The sequence below is a fragment of the Lissotriton helveticus genome, chromosome 1_1, assembly GCF_964261635.1.
Source record: "Lissotriton helveticus chromosome 1_1, aLisHel1.1, whole genome shotgun sequence".
In the NCBI taxonomy this organism is placed as follows: Eukaryota; Metazoa; Chordata; class Amphibia; order Caudata; family Salamandridae; genus Lissotriton; species Lissotriton helveticus.
In genome coordinates, this window is record NC_136057.1 from 1260754300 (window position 1) to 1260772786 (window position 18487).

The window sequence follows — 18487 nt, forward strand, 5'->3', positions numbered from 1 at the left end:
CCACGAGCGGAGCGACCCTCCATCGCTTCAAGAAGGATTGACAGGAATCCGCCCATCGCATTGGTGTGAGACACCTCCCGGACCTTCTGCCGTTGAGAGGCCTGCTACGGTGTGTGGCGCCGGACCCTTGCGCTCGCACTGGCGGGCCGGAAGTGACTGCGTGCCCGCCGCTGCGTCGCCAGATCGGTCGACTGAGGGAACGGACTGCGCCCGCTGGCTAGCGGACGCCTGGTACAGGCGTCAGGCGGAGTGGACGGCTGCGCCCACCCTCTGCCCCAGACCCAGGTGCGACGGCGCTTGAAGGAAAAGAGGCGCTGAGCCGCGATGCACGCTATAAGCCGCGAGATCGTTCAGCGGGAAGAGGCACAGACGTGCAGCCGCCGGTTAGGAGCTGGTGGGGCGCCTGATAAGCTAACTGCCCGAGACTGCGATTTCTGGGTGAAATGGAACTTTGAACTGCTGGGCACTAATGAATCCCCTCCATTAACTGACATTGGCGAAAAACGCCGTTTGAGGGTGGACGGGCGCGTACCGCCATTTTGTCCCGGAGTTTGAGCCTTGGCACTGCAGGGGTCGGTGAAGGCGCCAAAAGCGAGCTAGTGCCTCTAATTTGAGTGCTGGCGGGAGACTATTGCGCTGCACAGCCATATGGCCTAAGACACAGTGGAATTATACAGGCAGTCTGCGGACCTCTACCTACAGTGAGGGCACCGGACTTGATGTGCCATTGACCGCCACGCCTACTGGTTGGTGCCGCCGACTCGGGGACCAGAACACATTGCTGTAGACTGGCGCCTACACGTCCAGCGCTGAAGTTGCACGTGGGTGCCGAGGTGCACCCTATAATCCGGGTTGACTGATATCAGTGGAAGTCAGGCGCTCCTGGACGGCGATAGCAAGGCGTGACGAGGCCGGTCGTCACCATGGGCAAGCCGGACACACGACAGCCCAAAATTATGTTCGACAAGACGACCAAGAAACCGCCGAGCCAGGAAGCGCCGTATCAGGAACCATCGGGTGCAAGCCAACCTGTGCTACCGGTGGATGACATTAAGGCAATGTTTCAAGAACTAAAGTCAAGTCTGCAAGGCATAGATGGTAAGATGGACGCATTGGCTGCACGTATGGACGGCATGACGAGGAGAATGGATAAGCAGGAAGGAGTGGTCGGGGTCCTGGAAACACGTGTGACGGACACGGAGGAATGCCAATCGGAACTGGACAAGAAACTAAGGGGAATGGACAAAGTGCTCTCCCTGATCCAAATGAAGAATGAGGATTTGGAAGCGAGGTCCAGAAGAAACAACGTTCGCATCACGGGAGTGGCAGAATCGACGGACATTGCGAATATGGAACGCTATGTTGAACAGATGATGAAAGACCTTTTTGGAGAGAGTCTCTCCCCTATGTTTCTGGTGGAAAGGGCACACCGCACGCTGGGTCCAGTGCCCAAACCTGGAGCTCCACCTAGGACAATCCTTGCACGCATGTTGAATTATAGAGATAGGGACTCGATCCTGCGTCTGGCACGCAACATGGCGGATTTACAATACAAAGGAAATCGTATTGCTATGTACCCTGATTTCACGCTCCAAGTCCAATCTGCACGGCGGGAATTTTTGCCCGCTAAGAAGGTGTTCCAACAAACAGGCACGAAATACTCCTTGATTTACCCGGCGAAACTGAGGGTGCAGGGCCCGGGTAAACCCACATTCTTCACGGATGCCAAGGCGGCGTTGAAGTTCGCCAAGCAGCTTGCTAAAGACCAGAGAGGACAGACTGAGACTGGTGACCAAGGGGACTCTGGCCAGCTAAGTGATATTGAATAATGTCCTGTGTTGTTGAATATTGAGTCATTAGGGCCTTCTTTGCCGAGGGAGGGTATGTGCAGCATTGCAACCGGGAATTTTGGGGCGCTGGCTGCTTCCTTGGGGAGGTGTCGTACTTATTACTACATTATCCTGCAGAATGTTAGGAGATGACCGATGCTCCGGTTGTTTGGGGGGCCGGGGGGCCCTGTAGCGCACAGAGTCGAACCGCGCTCGATCGCCCTGTCATAAGTACAGGGTTGGAAGGCAACAACCTGCGTACCCCCAGGGATGACTCCCAAACTATGGTTAGCCCTTCTACTACTGTTGTTGAGTGGGAGGGTACAGGGGGGGAAGACTACACGACCTGATTGGGGGGTTGGAGCGGGTGGGATGGGGGTTGGTTTTATTTGGTTTGTTCTGTTCGCATATGAAAACGCTTTGTTGAAATTGTCACTGACATTCACTTACATGATGGGCGCTGACACTGTTGAGATATGCTTGGGGGATGGAGGGGTGTGGTGGATTTTACAAGTGGTTGTGGAGCTGGAACGCTTGTGCCCTAGGAGGACTGCAAGGGGCGCTCTGCTAATCTCATTGCACCCTTATACTCTGGCACAGTGGTGGAATCTACAGATAGACTGGGGAGTGGGGAAACTATACACCCTGATGTGCAGGCCGTAATGGCGTCAATAACATGCTTATCGTGGAATGTGAGAGGAATGAATGACAGGAGGAAAGCGAGACTGGTGCATGCCTATTTAGAGAGGAAACGAGTAGACATCTGCATGCTTCAAGAAACGCACTTACATATCACAGATGCCTCGCAGCTCAAACACAGGAGATGGGGGGAGGTGATACACGCCCCTTACTCGAATTATGCCAGAGGAGTGGCAGTTCTGATCCGTAAAGGCCTACACTGGGTGACACACCAGGTACTGAGAGGTGAGGATGGAAGATACACGTTGATTCTGGGGGTGCTGTGTGGCATCCAAGTACTGCTTGTAAATGTATATGGCCCGAATGACGACAACCCTGAATTTTACGAGAACTTGTGGGGTAAAATGCGTCAATTTGATACCGCAGCGATCCTCTGGGCGGGGGACTTCAATGTAGTGCTGTCTGACGCTATGGATCGACAAGGCGCTGCCCGAGAGCACCACCCGAGGGCGGCTGAGGCACTGAGGCATCCCTGGTAGATTCCTGGAGGCTGTTACACCCACAGACGAGGGCGGGTACTTGCATCACAGCCCATAGAGCCGCGTGGTCGAGACTGGACTACTGGCTACTGTCCAGAGACCTGCATACGTCAGTTTTGGCGGCGATGCACTTGCCAAGGTCGCTATCAGATCACGCTCCGGTGGGAATAACACTGGCGACCCCCACTCAATACATACAGCCATTTAGCTGGAGGTTTCCGTCGCAGGCCCTATTAGATCTTGTGTTTAAAGAGGAACTGAGAGGTAAACTAGAGGAGTTCTTTGAGCTCAATGAAGGGACTGTGGATTCGCCAGGCACACTCTGGGAGTCCTGTAAAGTGGTGACTAGGGGGCACTGTATGGCGCTAAAGACTGGAGTACTGCGATCCATTAGAAGCACACTAGATACGCTCGAAAAAGAATTAGCGACGCTGGAAGTCGAGATTACGAAATCGCCTACAGATAGGGCCCGGACGGCCTTCAGGGCGAAACTGACCCAGTATCAGGAAGAAGCAGAGAGGGAGGTAAAATTCCTACATAAATACGCTCAGGCTCGTAGATATGGGGAGGGAGACCGCCCTGGGAGGACGCTGGCCGCCATGCTCAGAAAACCTAGAGGAGCGGATTATATTTTGGAACTGGCCACTGAAACTGGCGAGATGGCTCGGACGCCGAGTGATATCTTGCAAGCTATGGAAGAATATTATGGGAACCTGTACGCCTCCAAAATGCAGCAGAGTGATGATATGATAACAGATTACCTAGATACGGTGGCACTAGCGTGGTTCAACAACGGAGCACGCGAATATATGGATTTACCGCTGACGCAGGAAGACATACGTCTGACCATCGCCGGCATGCCCTTGGGTAAGGCTCCTGGACCTGACGGCCTCACGGCTGCATTCTACAAAGAATAGGCTGACATCTTGGTCCCAAGGCAGCACAAGGTATACATGGAAGCGATTGAGACCGGGAGCCTTCCCCCGTCACTCCGAGAGGCCATGATAATTACACTTCTGAAGCCGGGCAAGGACCCCATGTGTCCGGATTCGTATAGGCCGCTGTCCCTGATCAACCTAGATGCCAAGATCTATGCCAAGCTACTGGCGGAACGCCTGAAACCAATGATACCCCAAATAGCGCTCTCGGATCAGTCTGGATTCGTTACGGGCAGATCCACGTCGCACAACCTACGCACGCTATTTGGTTTACTTCACTATCTCGACCCAAAAGTCCAGGCCGCGGCTGCCTTGTTGGACGCAACTAAGGCATTCGATTCTCTTGAGTGGAAGTTCCTACAGGCACTCTTCACAAGAATGGGGTTCAGCAAGTTGTTTATCCAAAAATTTTGCGTCCTTTACAGTGGCCCCACGGCTAGAGTGAAAGTTAACGGAAAAGTCTCACAGCCTATAAGGATCACTAGGGGGACTAGACAGGGATGCCCGTTATCGCCGCTGCTTTTTGCCATCGCCACAGAGCCGTTAGCGGCGAGATTGAGACAACATAACACCCAGAGAAGTATAGGATTCACCTCCAGGGGTTTATTAGTGTCCATATACGCGGACGTTATAACAATCTTTATGCAAAACCCGGCTGACAATTTTGGCCCCCTGATGAGGGAATTAGTGCGATACAGCGGTTTGACCGGCATTAACGTCAACTGGTCCAAATCCACGCTTTTGCCATTGACTGACGGTACGACGCAATGCCCTACTGAATTCCCCATCACTTGGGTAGACGATGAGGTGAAATAGGATTAGTTACTTACCTGTAATCCTAGTTCTCTTCCAGGGGTATCCTCATCAAAGTCATAAGCATTAGAATATTCCCGCCCATGCGCGGGACCCCGGAGACAATATATTATATGTGCCCCACATATATATAGACATATATATATAAATATATATATATATATAAAAATAAGCAATTGCAGCCAAATAAAACAATAGAGCTGGAATATGCCGTGAAGAATTTCCACCATACAGTGTATTTTGCATTAGAAACATGAGAAACAACACCAATGCTTGTTTAGAAACTGTTTTAATGCTTAGAAAACAGTAGAAATTCTCATAACACACTGTAAGCATATACAGCTCCCAGGCTGCATTGCAAATTCCCAGTCTAAAAAGACTGAAAAGCTAACCTGTAGCTGAATGTACTAAAACTGACGCTGTGCCTTTAAGGCACCTCTGCCCCTAGCTTCCCATCATGCCTCAGGGGTTACAGTTAGGTCAGTTGTTCTTTTCGGAGACTGAAAACCAAACCATGGTAATAACAGGTTAAAAACCATCTCCTATGTAATAAACAAAGTCCTTTGCCCGGGGAGGCGGGAGGGTTGCTTATGACTTTGATGAGGATACCCCTGGAAGAGAACTAGGATTACAGGTAAGTAACTAATCCTTCTCTTCCAGGGGATCCTCATCAATAGTCATAAGCATTAGAATAGAGTAGCGAGCCTCACCTCATCCCTGCGGGCAAAGGAATCAACAGATAACCTTCATATCCGTAGGCCCCAAAATAGGCCTTATTCTACCCAAATAGGTTTCTCAAGGAGGCTTGCCCTACTTGAGAATCCGCTCTGGAATCAGTCTCTAGGCAATAATGCCTTGTAAAGGTATGGACTGATTTCCATGTCGCAGCCTTGCATATTTCTGACATAGGAATGTCATGCAAAAAAGCTATTGTGGCTGCTTTCCCTCTAGTGGAATGAGCTTTGGGTGATTGCAACAAAGGTTTGCCAGCCAGCTGGTATGCTAGTTTGATACAAGAGACAATCCATCTGGAGATGAATCTTTTGGCTGCTGCAAACCCGGTCCTCATAGCACCATAATTGACAAAGAGTTGGTCTGTCTTTCTGGTGTCCTTCGTTCTTTCTAGGTAAAACTTTAGCACCCGTTTAAGATCTAACGAGTGCAACGACCTCTCAGCTGGGGTCGATGGGTTAGGAAAGAACGAAGGAAGGGTAATCGTTTGATTTATATGAAAATCCGATACCACCTTCGGAAGAAAAGATGGGTGAGCCCTCATTACTACTCTGTTGTGGTGAAACACAGTGTAAAGTTCCTTGGTGCAGAGTGCTTGTATCTCGCTAACCCTGCGCGCAGAGGTTATTGCCACCAAGAAGGCCGCCTTCCAAGTGAGATGCTGCAAGGAGGCCTTGTGTATAGGCTCAAACGGTGTAGACATCAGTCTGGAGAGAACCAGGTTCAACTCCCAGGGAGGAGAAGGATTTCTCACAGGGGGATAGACCTTCTTTAATCCCTGAAGGAAATCTTTCACCACTGGGACTTGAAAAAACGATGTTTGTGTAGGAGATTTTCTGTACGCTACTATGGCGGATAGATGAACCCTAATAGAAGCGTATTTCAACCCTGATGTCGCTAAGTATAGGAGGTATGGAAGGACTACCTCTTCTTGTCCTTTGGTGGGATCAAAACCATGGTCCTTACACCAAATGAAAAATCTTTTCCACTTGAACGCATAAGACGCCCTTGTGGAAGGTCTCTTTGCCTCTCAAAATATTCATACATTCTGGAGGCAGATTTAAGTGTCCATATTGCAAGACCTCAGGAGCCATGCAGTCAGGTTCAGCGACGGGAGGTTGGGATGCAGGATCCTCCCGTTCATCTTGCTCAGCAGATCTGGCCTGCACGGCAGACGTCTGTGTGGACACAGCGACAGATGTAACAGGTCTGGATACCACCATTGCCGCGGCCAATCCGGAGCAATTAGGATCATGTCCATGCTCGATCTGATGAGCTTGGCCACCACCTTCGGAATCAGTGCCAGAGGGGGAAAAGCATAAGCGAACATTCCTGTCCACTCCAGCAGGAGAGCGTTCCCTTGCGTCCCTGGCCGGTGGAACCTGGACGCGAAGGCGTGGCATTTGGCGTTTTCGTCGTCCGCAAATAAGTCTATGTCTGGACGACCCCAGCAACGGAAAAGGTCTTCGACTACTTCGTCGTTTAGCACCCAGTCTGGCTGATCTTCGAAGTGCCTGCTGAGTGCGTCCGCTTTTGTGTTTAGCTCGCCTGGAAGGTGTACTGCCACCACCGACAGTCCCCGAGCCAGAAGCCAGTGCCAGATTGTCTGGGCCTCTAGAGACAGAGGGCGAGATCGAGTTCCTCCCTGCTTGTTCAGATAGAACATAGTTGTAGTGTTGTCCGTCTGAACCAGGATTTTGTCCGTTGTTATTGCTGGAAAGAACGCTTTGAGCGCCAGATGAACTGCTCGAAGCTCCAGCATGTTGATGTGGTATGTCTGAAGTTTGGTCGACCAGCGACCCTGAATCTGAAGATGACCCATGTGCGCACCCCAGCCTTCTAGAGATGCGTCCGTTACCACAGACAGCGAAGGAAGAGGTTGCTGAAAAGGGACTCCCTGCAGGACATTCCGAGGGCGAGTCCACCACTGTATTGAGGTCAGTGCTGCTTGAGACAGGATGATTCGATCCTCCCAATCTCCAGACGCTTGGTCCCACTGATCCTCCACCGACTCTTGTAGAGGCCGCATCCTCAACCTGGCGTTCGGTATTAGGAAGATGCAGGACGCCATGGAGCCCAATAGAGACGCTACTTCTCGCACCTTTGGACGAGGAAACTGAAGTAACTTTTTGTATTTTTGCCCCATGGAAGACAGTCTCTCCTGCGAAGGAAACGCTCTTCCTAACTTTGTGTCTAGAACTGCTCCCAGATAGTGGATAGTTTGCGTGGGCTGCAGGACCGATTTTTCTATGTTCACGTGTAGGCCGAGCCTGTGAAGTTGTTGGAGACACAGGTGACAGTCTTTGGTGGCTTGACGAGGGGACGGACTCTTCAGGAGCCAGTCGTCTAGATATGGGTACACAAAGAGACCTTTTTTGTGTAGACACGCCGCTACCACTGCCATGCACTTGGTGAAGACCCTTGGTGCGGATTTGAGCCCGAAAGGAAGCACTTTGAATTGGTAATGCTTGGTCCCTACCAGGAACCTCAAGTACTTTCGATGACCTGGTGTAATAGGAATGTGGAAGTACGCGTCTTGTAAATCCACCGAACACATCCAATCTCCGATTTGTAGATGAGGACATATTTGGTGGAGTGCCAACATGCAAAACTTCTCTTTGACCACCACTTTGTTGAGGAGTCGAAGATCCAAAATCGGTCTGAATTTGCCTTTTTGATCTTTTTTGGGGACAAGGAAATATCTTGAGTACACTCCTTTCCCCCTTTGGGATAGGGGTACCTCTTCGATTGCGTTTTTCTGTAAGAGGACGCTCACTTCCCTTTTGAGGAGCTCTAGTTGGTACGAGCGAGACTTTTTTGGAGGAATCGGTTGTGGTTTCTTCCGGAAGCGTAGCGCATATCCATTGCGCAGTATATTCAGCACCCACCGATCTTTTGTGATGCTGACCCACTCTGCCAGGTGTTGTGCAGCACTTCCTCCCACTGGAGTGGGTAACGGCGCCAGAGGAAGCCACTGCTCAGGCCTTGCCTCCTCTAGGCGTGGTAGAGGACTGATGATGTCCGCCTCTGCCTCTGCTCGACCTTCCTCCTCTGTATTGCGGCTTTCCTTGTGGCTTGTTTTGAGACCATTGAGGGGTTTGAACCCTCTGTTGGCCTCCCCGGTTCTTGTTGGTCTTGAAGCGTCGTTTGAACGGCCCTTTCTGTTTTTCCAGACCAACTGCCTTCACTGTGTCTAACTCAGTTTTCATACGGGTCATTTCCTGATCGGCATGCTCCCCGAAGAGTGAAGATCCGGAAAAAGGTAGATTGAGGATGCGCTGCTGGGCATCTGGTTTGAGTCCAGTTAAACGTAGCCAAGAGGATCTCCTCGCACATATCCCATGTGAGTAGGCATGTCCTGCTAGAAGAGCGTTATCCGCTGATGAACTAATCATTTGGTTTGCCACCAAACAGCCCTCCGTCATCGTCTCCTCAAAGTCCTTCTGGTCCTCCTTGGGCAATTTCCCTTTGAATCGTTCCATGGAGTCCCATAGGGCTCTATCGTACCTTCCCAGAAGGGCTGATGCACTAGAGACTTTCAGGGATGAAGCTGCTGTGATGCATACCTTGCGACCCCAAGAATCTTGCGTCTTGCTGTCTTTGTCAGGAGGAACTGACGAAGAAGGAGCGACTGTGTGATTCTTCCTAGCTGAGGCTACTATAACTGAGTCCGCCGCAGGCTCTCCTTTAACAAAGATAGGATCTGAGTCGGCCGGCCTATATTTCTTCTGGATACGTGCCGGTACTGCCCTGATCGCTGCTGGCGTGAGGAAAACCTCTTTGATTGGGTCCATTATCCCTGGAACCAATGGGAGCAAAGGCCGTGTATATGATTTGTGATGAAGAGTCTCGAAAATCACAGTAGTGGACACCTCTGGAATAGCCATCTCTATATTAAGTTTGTGAGCACCCCTTTGCAAGACGTCCAGATACGTGTTGACGTCGTCAAGCGGGGAAGCTCTTGAGCGAGGACTGTCTGCCAGCGTTGGAGAGTAATCCCCTTTAGAAGATCTAGAAGAAGAAGAAGAGGAGGATGATGGAGTTCTTCTTCTCCTGTGGTGAGAATTCCCCTTCCTCACTGGTGTCCTAGGTCGTTCCTCCCTTCGAGGAGAACGTCTCGATCTCTCAGTCCGTACCTCCTTTCTCGGTGTTCGAGATCTGGGTTGTTCCCTCCTTGGCGATCGGGAGACCCTGGGGGTATGCGATCTGTCCGCTCTTCTCTCTCGTGAGCGTGATCGGTGAATGGCAGGACTCTGACCATCTGCCTCTTCTGCCAGCTGCTGAAGAGGGGACCTGTGGACTGGACTCAAGTACCTTTGTAGTCTCTCCGTTGCTCCAGAATCCTTCCATTTACTCAACGGACCATACCATCTTGGCGAGAGTCTTGCCTGTGTGATGTACCGCCGCTGGGGACTCTTTTGCACAGGACTCCTACTCCTAGAAGAGGACCTCGATGAACCAGAGGCACTTAAGGAGGAATGGAGCGAAGCAGATTGTGTCACTAGGACTGTTGAAGGCACTGAAGGAGATCTCCTTCTCACCGGTGTTGGAGGACGCCTCAAAAGCCTTTCCCTCGACGTCCAACGCCTCTGCGGAGTCGACGGAGTGATCACCTTCGACGTTGAATGCTTCGACGTTGACCTGCGGCCCCTCGACGTCGATCGGCGATGACGAGCCGACGACGGAGTCTTCTCCCTCGACGTCGAACGGCGTCGTTCTGCCGTCGACGGGGGGTCTTGACGTCGAACGGCGTTGCCCTGCCGTCGACGGAGGTCTCGACGTCGAACGGTGTTGCCCTGCCGTCGACGGAGGTCTCGACGTCGACCGACCTTGGTCTGTCGGCGACGGAGAAGTCAATCGACGTTGTCCTGTCGTCGACGATGCCCTCGACGTTGACCTGACATGCGACGTCGAGCGCCGACGTGCCGTCGATGACGATCCCTTCCTCGACGGCGAGCGTCCGAGGGGGTTCCTACTCCTCGACGCCGAGCGCCTCCGTGGAGACGTCGGCGGAGGTGTCACACTCTTAGAAGCCTGTCGACGTTGAGACGACGGCAGGTGTGATCTGTGCCTCGACGCCGATCGTCGCCTGGTTGACGACGGCGGAGGTGATTTAAATCTTGACGCCGATCTTCTCGTCGACGGCGATCTCGTGGCTTCTCTCGACGCCGATCGTCGCCTAGTTGACAACGGCGGATCTTTCTTCGTCGTCGGTGAACTCTTCGACGACGACTCCCTCATCGACGCCGGTCCCGACGTCGACGGAGCTTTTTCTCTCGAACTGTCCATCAGATGCCGTTTTTTCAGCGCCGAGCCCGGCGCTGAGGTTGATGGACGCTCTGACTTGCCTTTGGAGGGAGTTCTGGGTCTCTTTGAACTCTTCCTCTCTGTAGATCTTCCTCTCATGGATCTCTGGGCCAGACCAAAGAGCCTGTTCCTCTCGCTGTCTTTAAGAGTCCTGTCAGACAGATTTTTACAATGTGAACAGTCTTTAGGATCATGATCCTCTGGCAAACATAAAATACAGACCTCATGAGAGTCTGTTCTTGCCTTCTTGTGGCCACAAGCAGGGCAATCATCAAATAATGAGGGCATCCTGATAGGAAAACCTCACAAAAAATCGACTGCTAAGCAGCTATTTACTTGACCCTGATGTTAAAAGTCAAAGTAAATCAAAAAATTGTTCTATAGAAGATTTTCTGACTGAAAAAGGCAGAAAAGTGTGGAGCTGTGTATCCAGGGTCCTTCCTGAAGGAGCCGGAAAGAACAACTGACCTAACTGTAACCCCTGAGGCATGATGGGAAGCTAGGGGCAGAGGTGCCTTAAAGGCACAGCGTCAGTTTTAGTACATTCAGCTACAGGTTAGCTTTTCAGTCTTTTTAGACTGGGAATTTGCAATGCAGCCTGGGAGCTGTATATGCTTACAGTGTGTTATGAGAATTTCTACTGTTTTCTAAGCATTAAAACAGTTTCTAAACAAGCATTGGTGTTGTTTCTCATGTTTCTAATGCAAAATACACTGTATGGTGGAAATTCTTCACGGCATATTCCAGTTCTATTGTTTTATTTGGCTGCAATTGCTTATTATATATATATATATATATATATATATATATATATATATATATATATATATATATATATATATCTATATATATGTGGGGCACATATAATATATTGTTTCCGGGGTCCCGCGCATGGGCGGGAATATTCTAATGCTTATGACTATTGATGAGGATCCCCTGGAAGAGAACCTGGGAATACATATAAGCCGCTCGATACAAGACCTATGGCTTTTCAACTATGGCACCGCCGTGGAATGGCTTGAGACAAAGGTGAAAAAATTGATCACCCTGCCGCTGTCACTGACAGAGCGTATAGCCATAACAAAAATGATTATACTACCAAAGTTCTTATATCTATTTGCGAATGTGCCCCTGCCACTTACACAATCCTTTTTCAAACGCGTACGCTCGGCCCTACTGGAACTAGTGTGGGCGGGCAGACAGCCTAGAGTGCAGTGGAAAGTATTGACGCTCCCTTTTCGTCAGGGTGGTCTGGCGGCTCCTGATTTCGAGTTATATGCCTACTGCGCCCAGGCTCAATATCTACACTTCTGGCACCACCCGATCCCATATCAGCCCCACGTGGCGATCGAAATGGATGTGTCGGCACCCACCCCTTTGAAAACGACGCTATATCACAAATACAAAAGATCGCCGGATGACGTAAACACGGTGGAAACAGTGCGATGGGCCTGGCAGGGCATAGCGAACCGGGCAGGCATCTCTGAGCTGTATGCCCCATCCATGCCGCTGAGCAGCAACCCCTTGCTAGGTCCTCTGACAGATGCGGCGATTTCTGAGAGGGCGCGACAGCGTGGTCTGGTGGTGGCGAGTGACCTATACCCAGACGACACGTTTGTGAAACTGAGGGACATCTGCGAATCAGAAGTACCTACGGCCTCTGAATTGCTGCTATACTATCAACTGCGAGCGGCATGTAAGGCCAGATACCAGATGTTCCCAGCAGTGCCTCCGTCGCTTCCGGCGCTGGAGAACGTACTAACCAACGGCTCTCCAAGAAAGCTGATCTCCCGGATCTATAAAATAACGCAAGACACGGCGCCATGGATGCGACCTACCTCGAATTCGCAATGGGAGACGGAGGCGGGAATCAACATAACCGATAAACAATGGCAATTCTGCTGAGACCAATTGGAGAACTTGTCACCTAACTATAGGCTGCGATTGATACACTTTAATTTCCTACATAAAACGTATCGCACACCTGTGCAACTCTTTAAAATAGGATTACTACCTGACTCTCGCTGTTGGAGATGCGGGGCTGGAGAGGCGGACTTCTTTCACCTCACATGGAGTTGCACGCCGATGCAGCACTATTGGGTGGAGGTTTTTTCACAATTGGGTCAGATAATAGGAGAAACACTGCTTCCTGACCCAGTGGTGGCTCTACTGGGATATGTCGCTGGCATACCCAGTGCCTCAAGGAAATTAGCTGCTTTGTTACTCCTACTGGCGAAAAGACAAATTGCACTACATTGGAAAAAGAAAACTGCTCCAAAGACGACAGGGTGGATAAACTCGGCACTATACTGTCGGGATCAACTGACTACGTATTGGGAGCTCCTACCACCGCGGTCTAGACCTACTGATATATGGCTGCCCCTTACGACCTGGTTGGCTGGAGCAGAGATAGACGAATGAACCTGGATGTGAGAGGCTGGAGATGCCTGGTAGCGATGGATGAATGGTGCATGGAGATTGGACATACGTGGTGTGTGATTTCACTAGAGGAACATTACTAAGGTTTTTGGCTGTATAAAGATGGAAATCGAACATAAGACTACGTGAGTGCTTCTGGGCGTATTGAATTGAATAGTTCGGGTGCTGCGCAGTTCCCCCTCACACGTGCAGTTATTCTCCACACGCACTTACCCCCCCCCACAACCTCTTTGACGTTAACTACTTGGAAATCGCCCTAATATAAGTGTCAAAATGCCCTTTATATTGACAAATAATTTATGACAAATGGCAAAGCGTTGTTGGTTTGGTTGTATAGGTTATTTGAAAAGTTACTGACACATGATCCTTGCACATGTACATGGTGCAGGACCGCAAGATATGGTCAACATGATACTAAAGATGCTGCCTGCCTCCGGGTTGTTGGCTGAATAGCGTTGTACTGCATTTGAATAATGAATAAAATTTTATAACCAAAAAAAAGATACTCCAGCCATCATCCAAGGAGCTAAAGAGACAACCTGCCCTTTGGGCAATTCTTACGGGTAAGGCGGAATTGTTCCAAGAAAGAGGATTATTTCTCCGAATCCACTGACTTACTCAAAAGACTGCGGGACAGGGGATACCCGACCACGTTACTGAAGAAAGCCCAAAAAAGAGCATGGTTTAACCATAGGGAATTCCTTTTAACACCCAGAGAGAAGGCTAACACCCCAGCAAACAGACTCACGTGTGTCACCACTTTCTGTACCAAAAGTCATCAAATCAAGAGAACAATCAATAGATACTGGCATATGATTGCCGACGATCTGAATATGTCAGAACCCCCTATGCATGCGTTTCGCAAAGGGAAAAGCTTGAGGAACACACTAGTTAAATCATTACTTCCCTCAAAGAAACTGAGTATTCAGACCCATCTGTGGAACATGCCTCCAATCGTGGGCCATTAAAAATGCGGCAGTTGTAAGGCGTGCCCACTTACGAGCGAAATTCGTTTATTCACACATAATGACTACACCTACAAGCATAAGGAACATACCAACTGCAATTCTGCTGGAGTCATATATGCTATTCAATGCCCGAGTGATTTTCTGTATATAGGCCAAACTACCCAAAAGGTCAAGTGCCGAATACTACAACACTGCAGCAAGTTAAGATGTGTAACACAGGGAGCCCCACTAGTTGAACACTTCACGCAATTCGACCAGACTGCAGAAAGTTTGAGATGGTGGGTGATCGAAAAGGTACACATCAACCAGCGAGGAGGTTGTGTTAGCCATAACCTTAATTACAGAGAATGCAAATGGATACACACCTTTAACACTATACAGAAAGGTTTGAATGAATATGAAGAAATTGCCCGGCAGGCTGCCAACCTACACATTCAATAAATAGACACACTAGAAACTCTCAGTAGCAGCCACTCTTTGTCCAATGGATGATGCTAGCCGTGCACCTCATGTAGCCATACATTGCTAGGAAATGTTTATTCATGACTTTTGTAATTATGTATATACATTGTTTTCTATACACAATTGTAATTTGGAAGAACACAATATGTAAATATGTATATAATTATGCACCACTGTAATATTATGTATATAATCTTGTGTCACTGTGATTTTAAAATTGCACATGTAAATACAATTTCAGCCAGCACCCTATTCATGTATGTTGGTTCTCTTAGCATTTCTGCATCTGCGGCATCCATTCCTTTGTCCTCTGTATAGTAGCAGGGAAACCTTGTCAGATAGTCGGCCGGCTGATAATATCACCATGACAACTGAGGTAGAAGGGTGATCGCCTCGACCCTCCTTTGATCCTCCTTCGATCCCCCACTCGGGGATCGATCGCACCGGAAGACGACAGCGTGCACGTTAATGCACGTTTTCTTCCACTTTATTACTCCGGCCCGGGATAACGCGAAGTCCTTGCCAGCACCTCGAGGGAGCGGTAGCGAATGACCGAGACTGCATCCTGACTAAGGTAACCACTGACCCCCAGGCTCCTCAACACGCGTTATCCTTTACCTTCAGCACTGAAATGTTTATATTTATACATCAAGGCATTTGAGTTTTGACACAGACTGGTGTCTCGAATAGGCGTATCTCGCTGCCTCGCTGTTAACTTTTTACCATGCTGATGTGGACCCCCAGGCTCCCCAACACGCGTTATCCTTTCCCTTCAGCCCTCAGCACTGAAATGTTTATATTTATAATGTCAAGGCAATTGAGTTTTGACACAGACTGGTGTCTCGAATAGGCGTATCTCGCCTCCTCGCTGTTAACTTGTTACCATGCTGATGTGGGCCACAGATTAGATCAGCCGAGGATTGTTTAGTGAATATGAATAAGTACACCTTACCTTTTCACTGAGACCCGCAACTCACCACCTCACTGTTAAAATGCTGATTTCTTATCACTATGTTGATTCAGGTCCCTGTGAATACCGATGTGAATCATATCAAGACCTGGCCATCCTAGGTCGGTTTTGTTTATGTAATTTGAATAGTAAAAGATCCCCTGTTTCACTATTTTAGGAAAGGGGCTGTTAATCTGATTTATGGAAAATATACATCTGGTGGTGAAAACCAGCACACCAGTAGAACTGTACCTTGGCGATTTGGAGCCTTTTGGAACAGATTGGAATCCCTACCTGTGAAGCCAGGCTTGGCTCCGGGGTTAGGTCAGTACATTCTCTTGTACCTTGCCGGATTCTTGACCACACACACAACAGCCCTCCATCGAATTCCATATTTCCATCATAGGTTGCAAACACACAGTCCTGATGAAGACTCGCAGCAAACGTTTTGAATCCTCGTTGCATAGTCGAGTCAAAACGTCGACGCACTCCCATTGATCAAGACCTGTACCTTCATCATGTCCTTTCGTTGGAAATTGCATTGAATGCACACTAAAAATATACAGAATACTTGTAAATCTGTATATGGACAGGCTTACGTTAACTGATTTTTGTTATAAGTATGTGTAAAATATCAAAGTAACTCTCCCTTTATTCTTTGATTCACACTTTCACTACCCAACACCACTATTCTCTCAACCTTTCACCTCTCCTTTTGCGCGCAACCTATGGTCTCTACCTAATAATTTTTGATTGATTCTTAATAAATATCCTGTAAATGATTACAGAATTTGGCCCATGTTTCTTGTGTGGTCTATCAACAGGTGGATATGCATAAACAGTTATTGTGTATTCGCCTGAATTTCTCTGAGACTATTTGATAACCGTGTTGCTCAATTTGGTTATGCAACTTAAATTGTGAATGGTTGGTCACGGACCATTGTTTTCATTCCCGCTTTTTGCCCACGTCCGGTTTGACTTTAAGGGCTACCCCATTATCTATAATGGCTCACAAGATGTAGGCAGCAAGGTATGTAAAGCAGTAAAGACTCTGCTCTGTACTGGAGCAGAGTCTGACTACAAAACATAAGTAAACAGTGCAGAACAAGCTTAGGTGCAAAAAAGCTTGTGGGCATCAGGCTACTGTGTAGTGCAGTAAAAGAAATGTGTGCAGCACAGACTGTGTAGTGCAGCGGAGTATAAATGCATCGTATTGTGCTGTGAACTACAGCCTAAATGTTCTGTGTCAATTTTGAGCCACGTAGCAAAATAAAAGTATATGTAAAATCTGTTTTGATCCTAATAAAAATATATGTAAACTATGTTTTGATCCCAACACTGAAAAGTAAAACTCAAATCTCCAAGTGTAGCAGCTTTAGTTACAGCTTTAATAACACTGGGAACCGCATGATTATTGATTTAATATTGTGTGAAAGTATGAAGTGAAGTCTTCATCTTAGGACACCTGGGATGACATTACCAGAAACCGAGAGCGTCATTTAGGAGAGAGCGTCTAAATGATGAGCCCAATAATTCACAAAGGGCCTGTAATTGCCTTAAGTCCAAAGAACACACATCACAACATGTGGAAAAACAAAAAGTAATTTTAACAACCTAGCAAAAGCATTCCAAAACTGCAATTTCAACCAGAGAAAATCAATTATTCTCAATCTCCAAAGAAAAAGTTACATTATTTATTCTGTGGCAGACAGCACAATTATCCAAAACAGTTGCTCCGGCTACCAAACACTGACATACCACAAAGCAGTCTCACATGCCCAGTGCTCGGCATGCATTTCTGTTGAAACGGAACACTGCAGAGGCTTACACTGGTAACTTATCAGACTCCATTCTTACTTTCAATTCCTCTGCTGGCGAAGTCCTTTCCATGTGCTAAGTGGTAAAGATATGAGTTATTCAGCAAAGCCTGTAAATAAATAAATTCATACTTAGTGAATCGTTGGTATCAGAGAGTCAACCTAGCACAGATTAAAAAAAAAAGCAGACTACAGTATTAAAAAGATACCAAATGCATCACCAGAGTGGAGAAAGTAAATGATTTCTCACAGGTCTATAAAGAGGGTCACATACATTGCTCCCATTGTTATCCTCTACATTACCTTGTCTAGCCATACTGATATTGAGACAGTGAATAATGTGTTCTTGAAAAAAAGAAGAGCAAGGATTTAGATATGAGATCGTGATTAATGTTTTGAAAATGTACAAGAATAAAGGTTTTGTTATCAACTAATAATGAAAGTTTCTTTAAAAAAAGGTTGTTTTTAAACCCTCTGTTTCTGTTACGGTTTCATTTGTTTTACTAATTATAATTGAAAGACAATGCTGACGTTTGTGGTGACTGCCTCATTCAAACTAATAACCTAAAACTAAGCTGTTCAAAGTTATAATGGAAACCAGGCTTTCCACTAAATTGGAAATTTCCTCTGCAGGGTATTCGCTCGTGTTATAAACTGCAGACCTCATGCAAAAGAAGAAGCGTCAGGGAAGAGCTCAAGGAAACAAGCATTCATTCAAAAATGTGCATAGGCAATTGTGCCATGTCTCTATGCCGCCTGCTTCTTTCAATGTCTCCTATATCTGTGTTAAATAAAGGGAAAACAGTCCCGGGAGATAAGCTACTCAAACTTCAGTTTTACCTCCATACAAAGCAACAGTGTGCAATCCCAAAACACTAGCATTGTGTATGCATGTATGGGGTATTTATATTGCACGAAAAAAGGAAGCAGATTATTAAAGAGTGTACCTCAGGTCTGACTTCCAATGACCAAAAGATTCCAATGATGTTAGCATCCGCTTGTTTTAATGCAGCCTCTCCAACCGTAATCTGGGCATTTGTAAGTGCAGTCACTAA

General features: G+C 48.0%; 1 protein-coding gene across 1 annotated transcript in view; it reads right to left on the reverse strand.

Annotated features, from left to right (window-relative positions):
- The window catches only part of DLD (dihydrolipoamide dehydrogenase), a 224917-nt gene that overhangs the window by 127751 nt on the left and 78679 nt on the right, over positions 1 to 18487 (reverse strand). The window contains exon 5 of the mRNA XM_078680128.1: positions 17473 to 17542. Within this exon, the coding sequence (XP_078536254.1) occupies positions 17473 to 17542 (70 nt within the window). The remainder of the gene's footprint in view (positions 1 to 17472; positions 17543 to 18487) is intronic.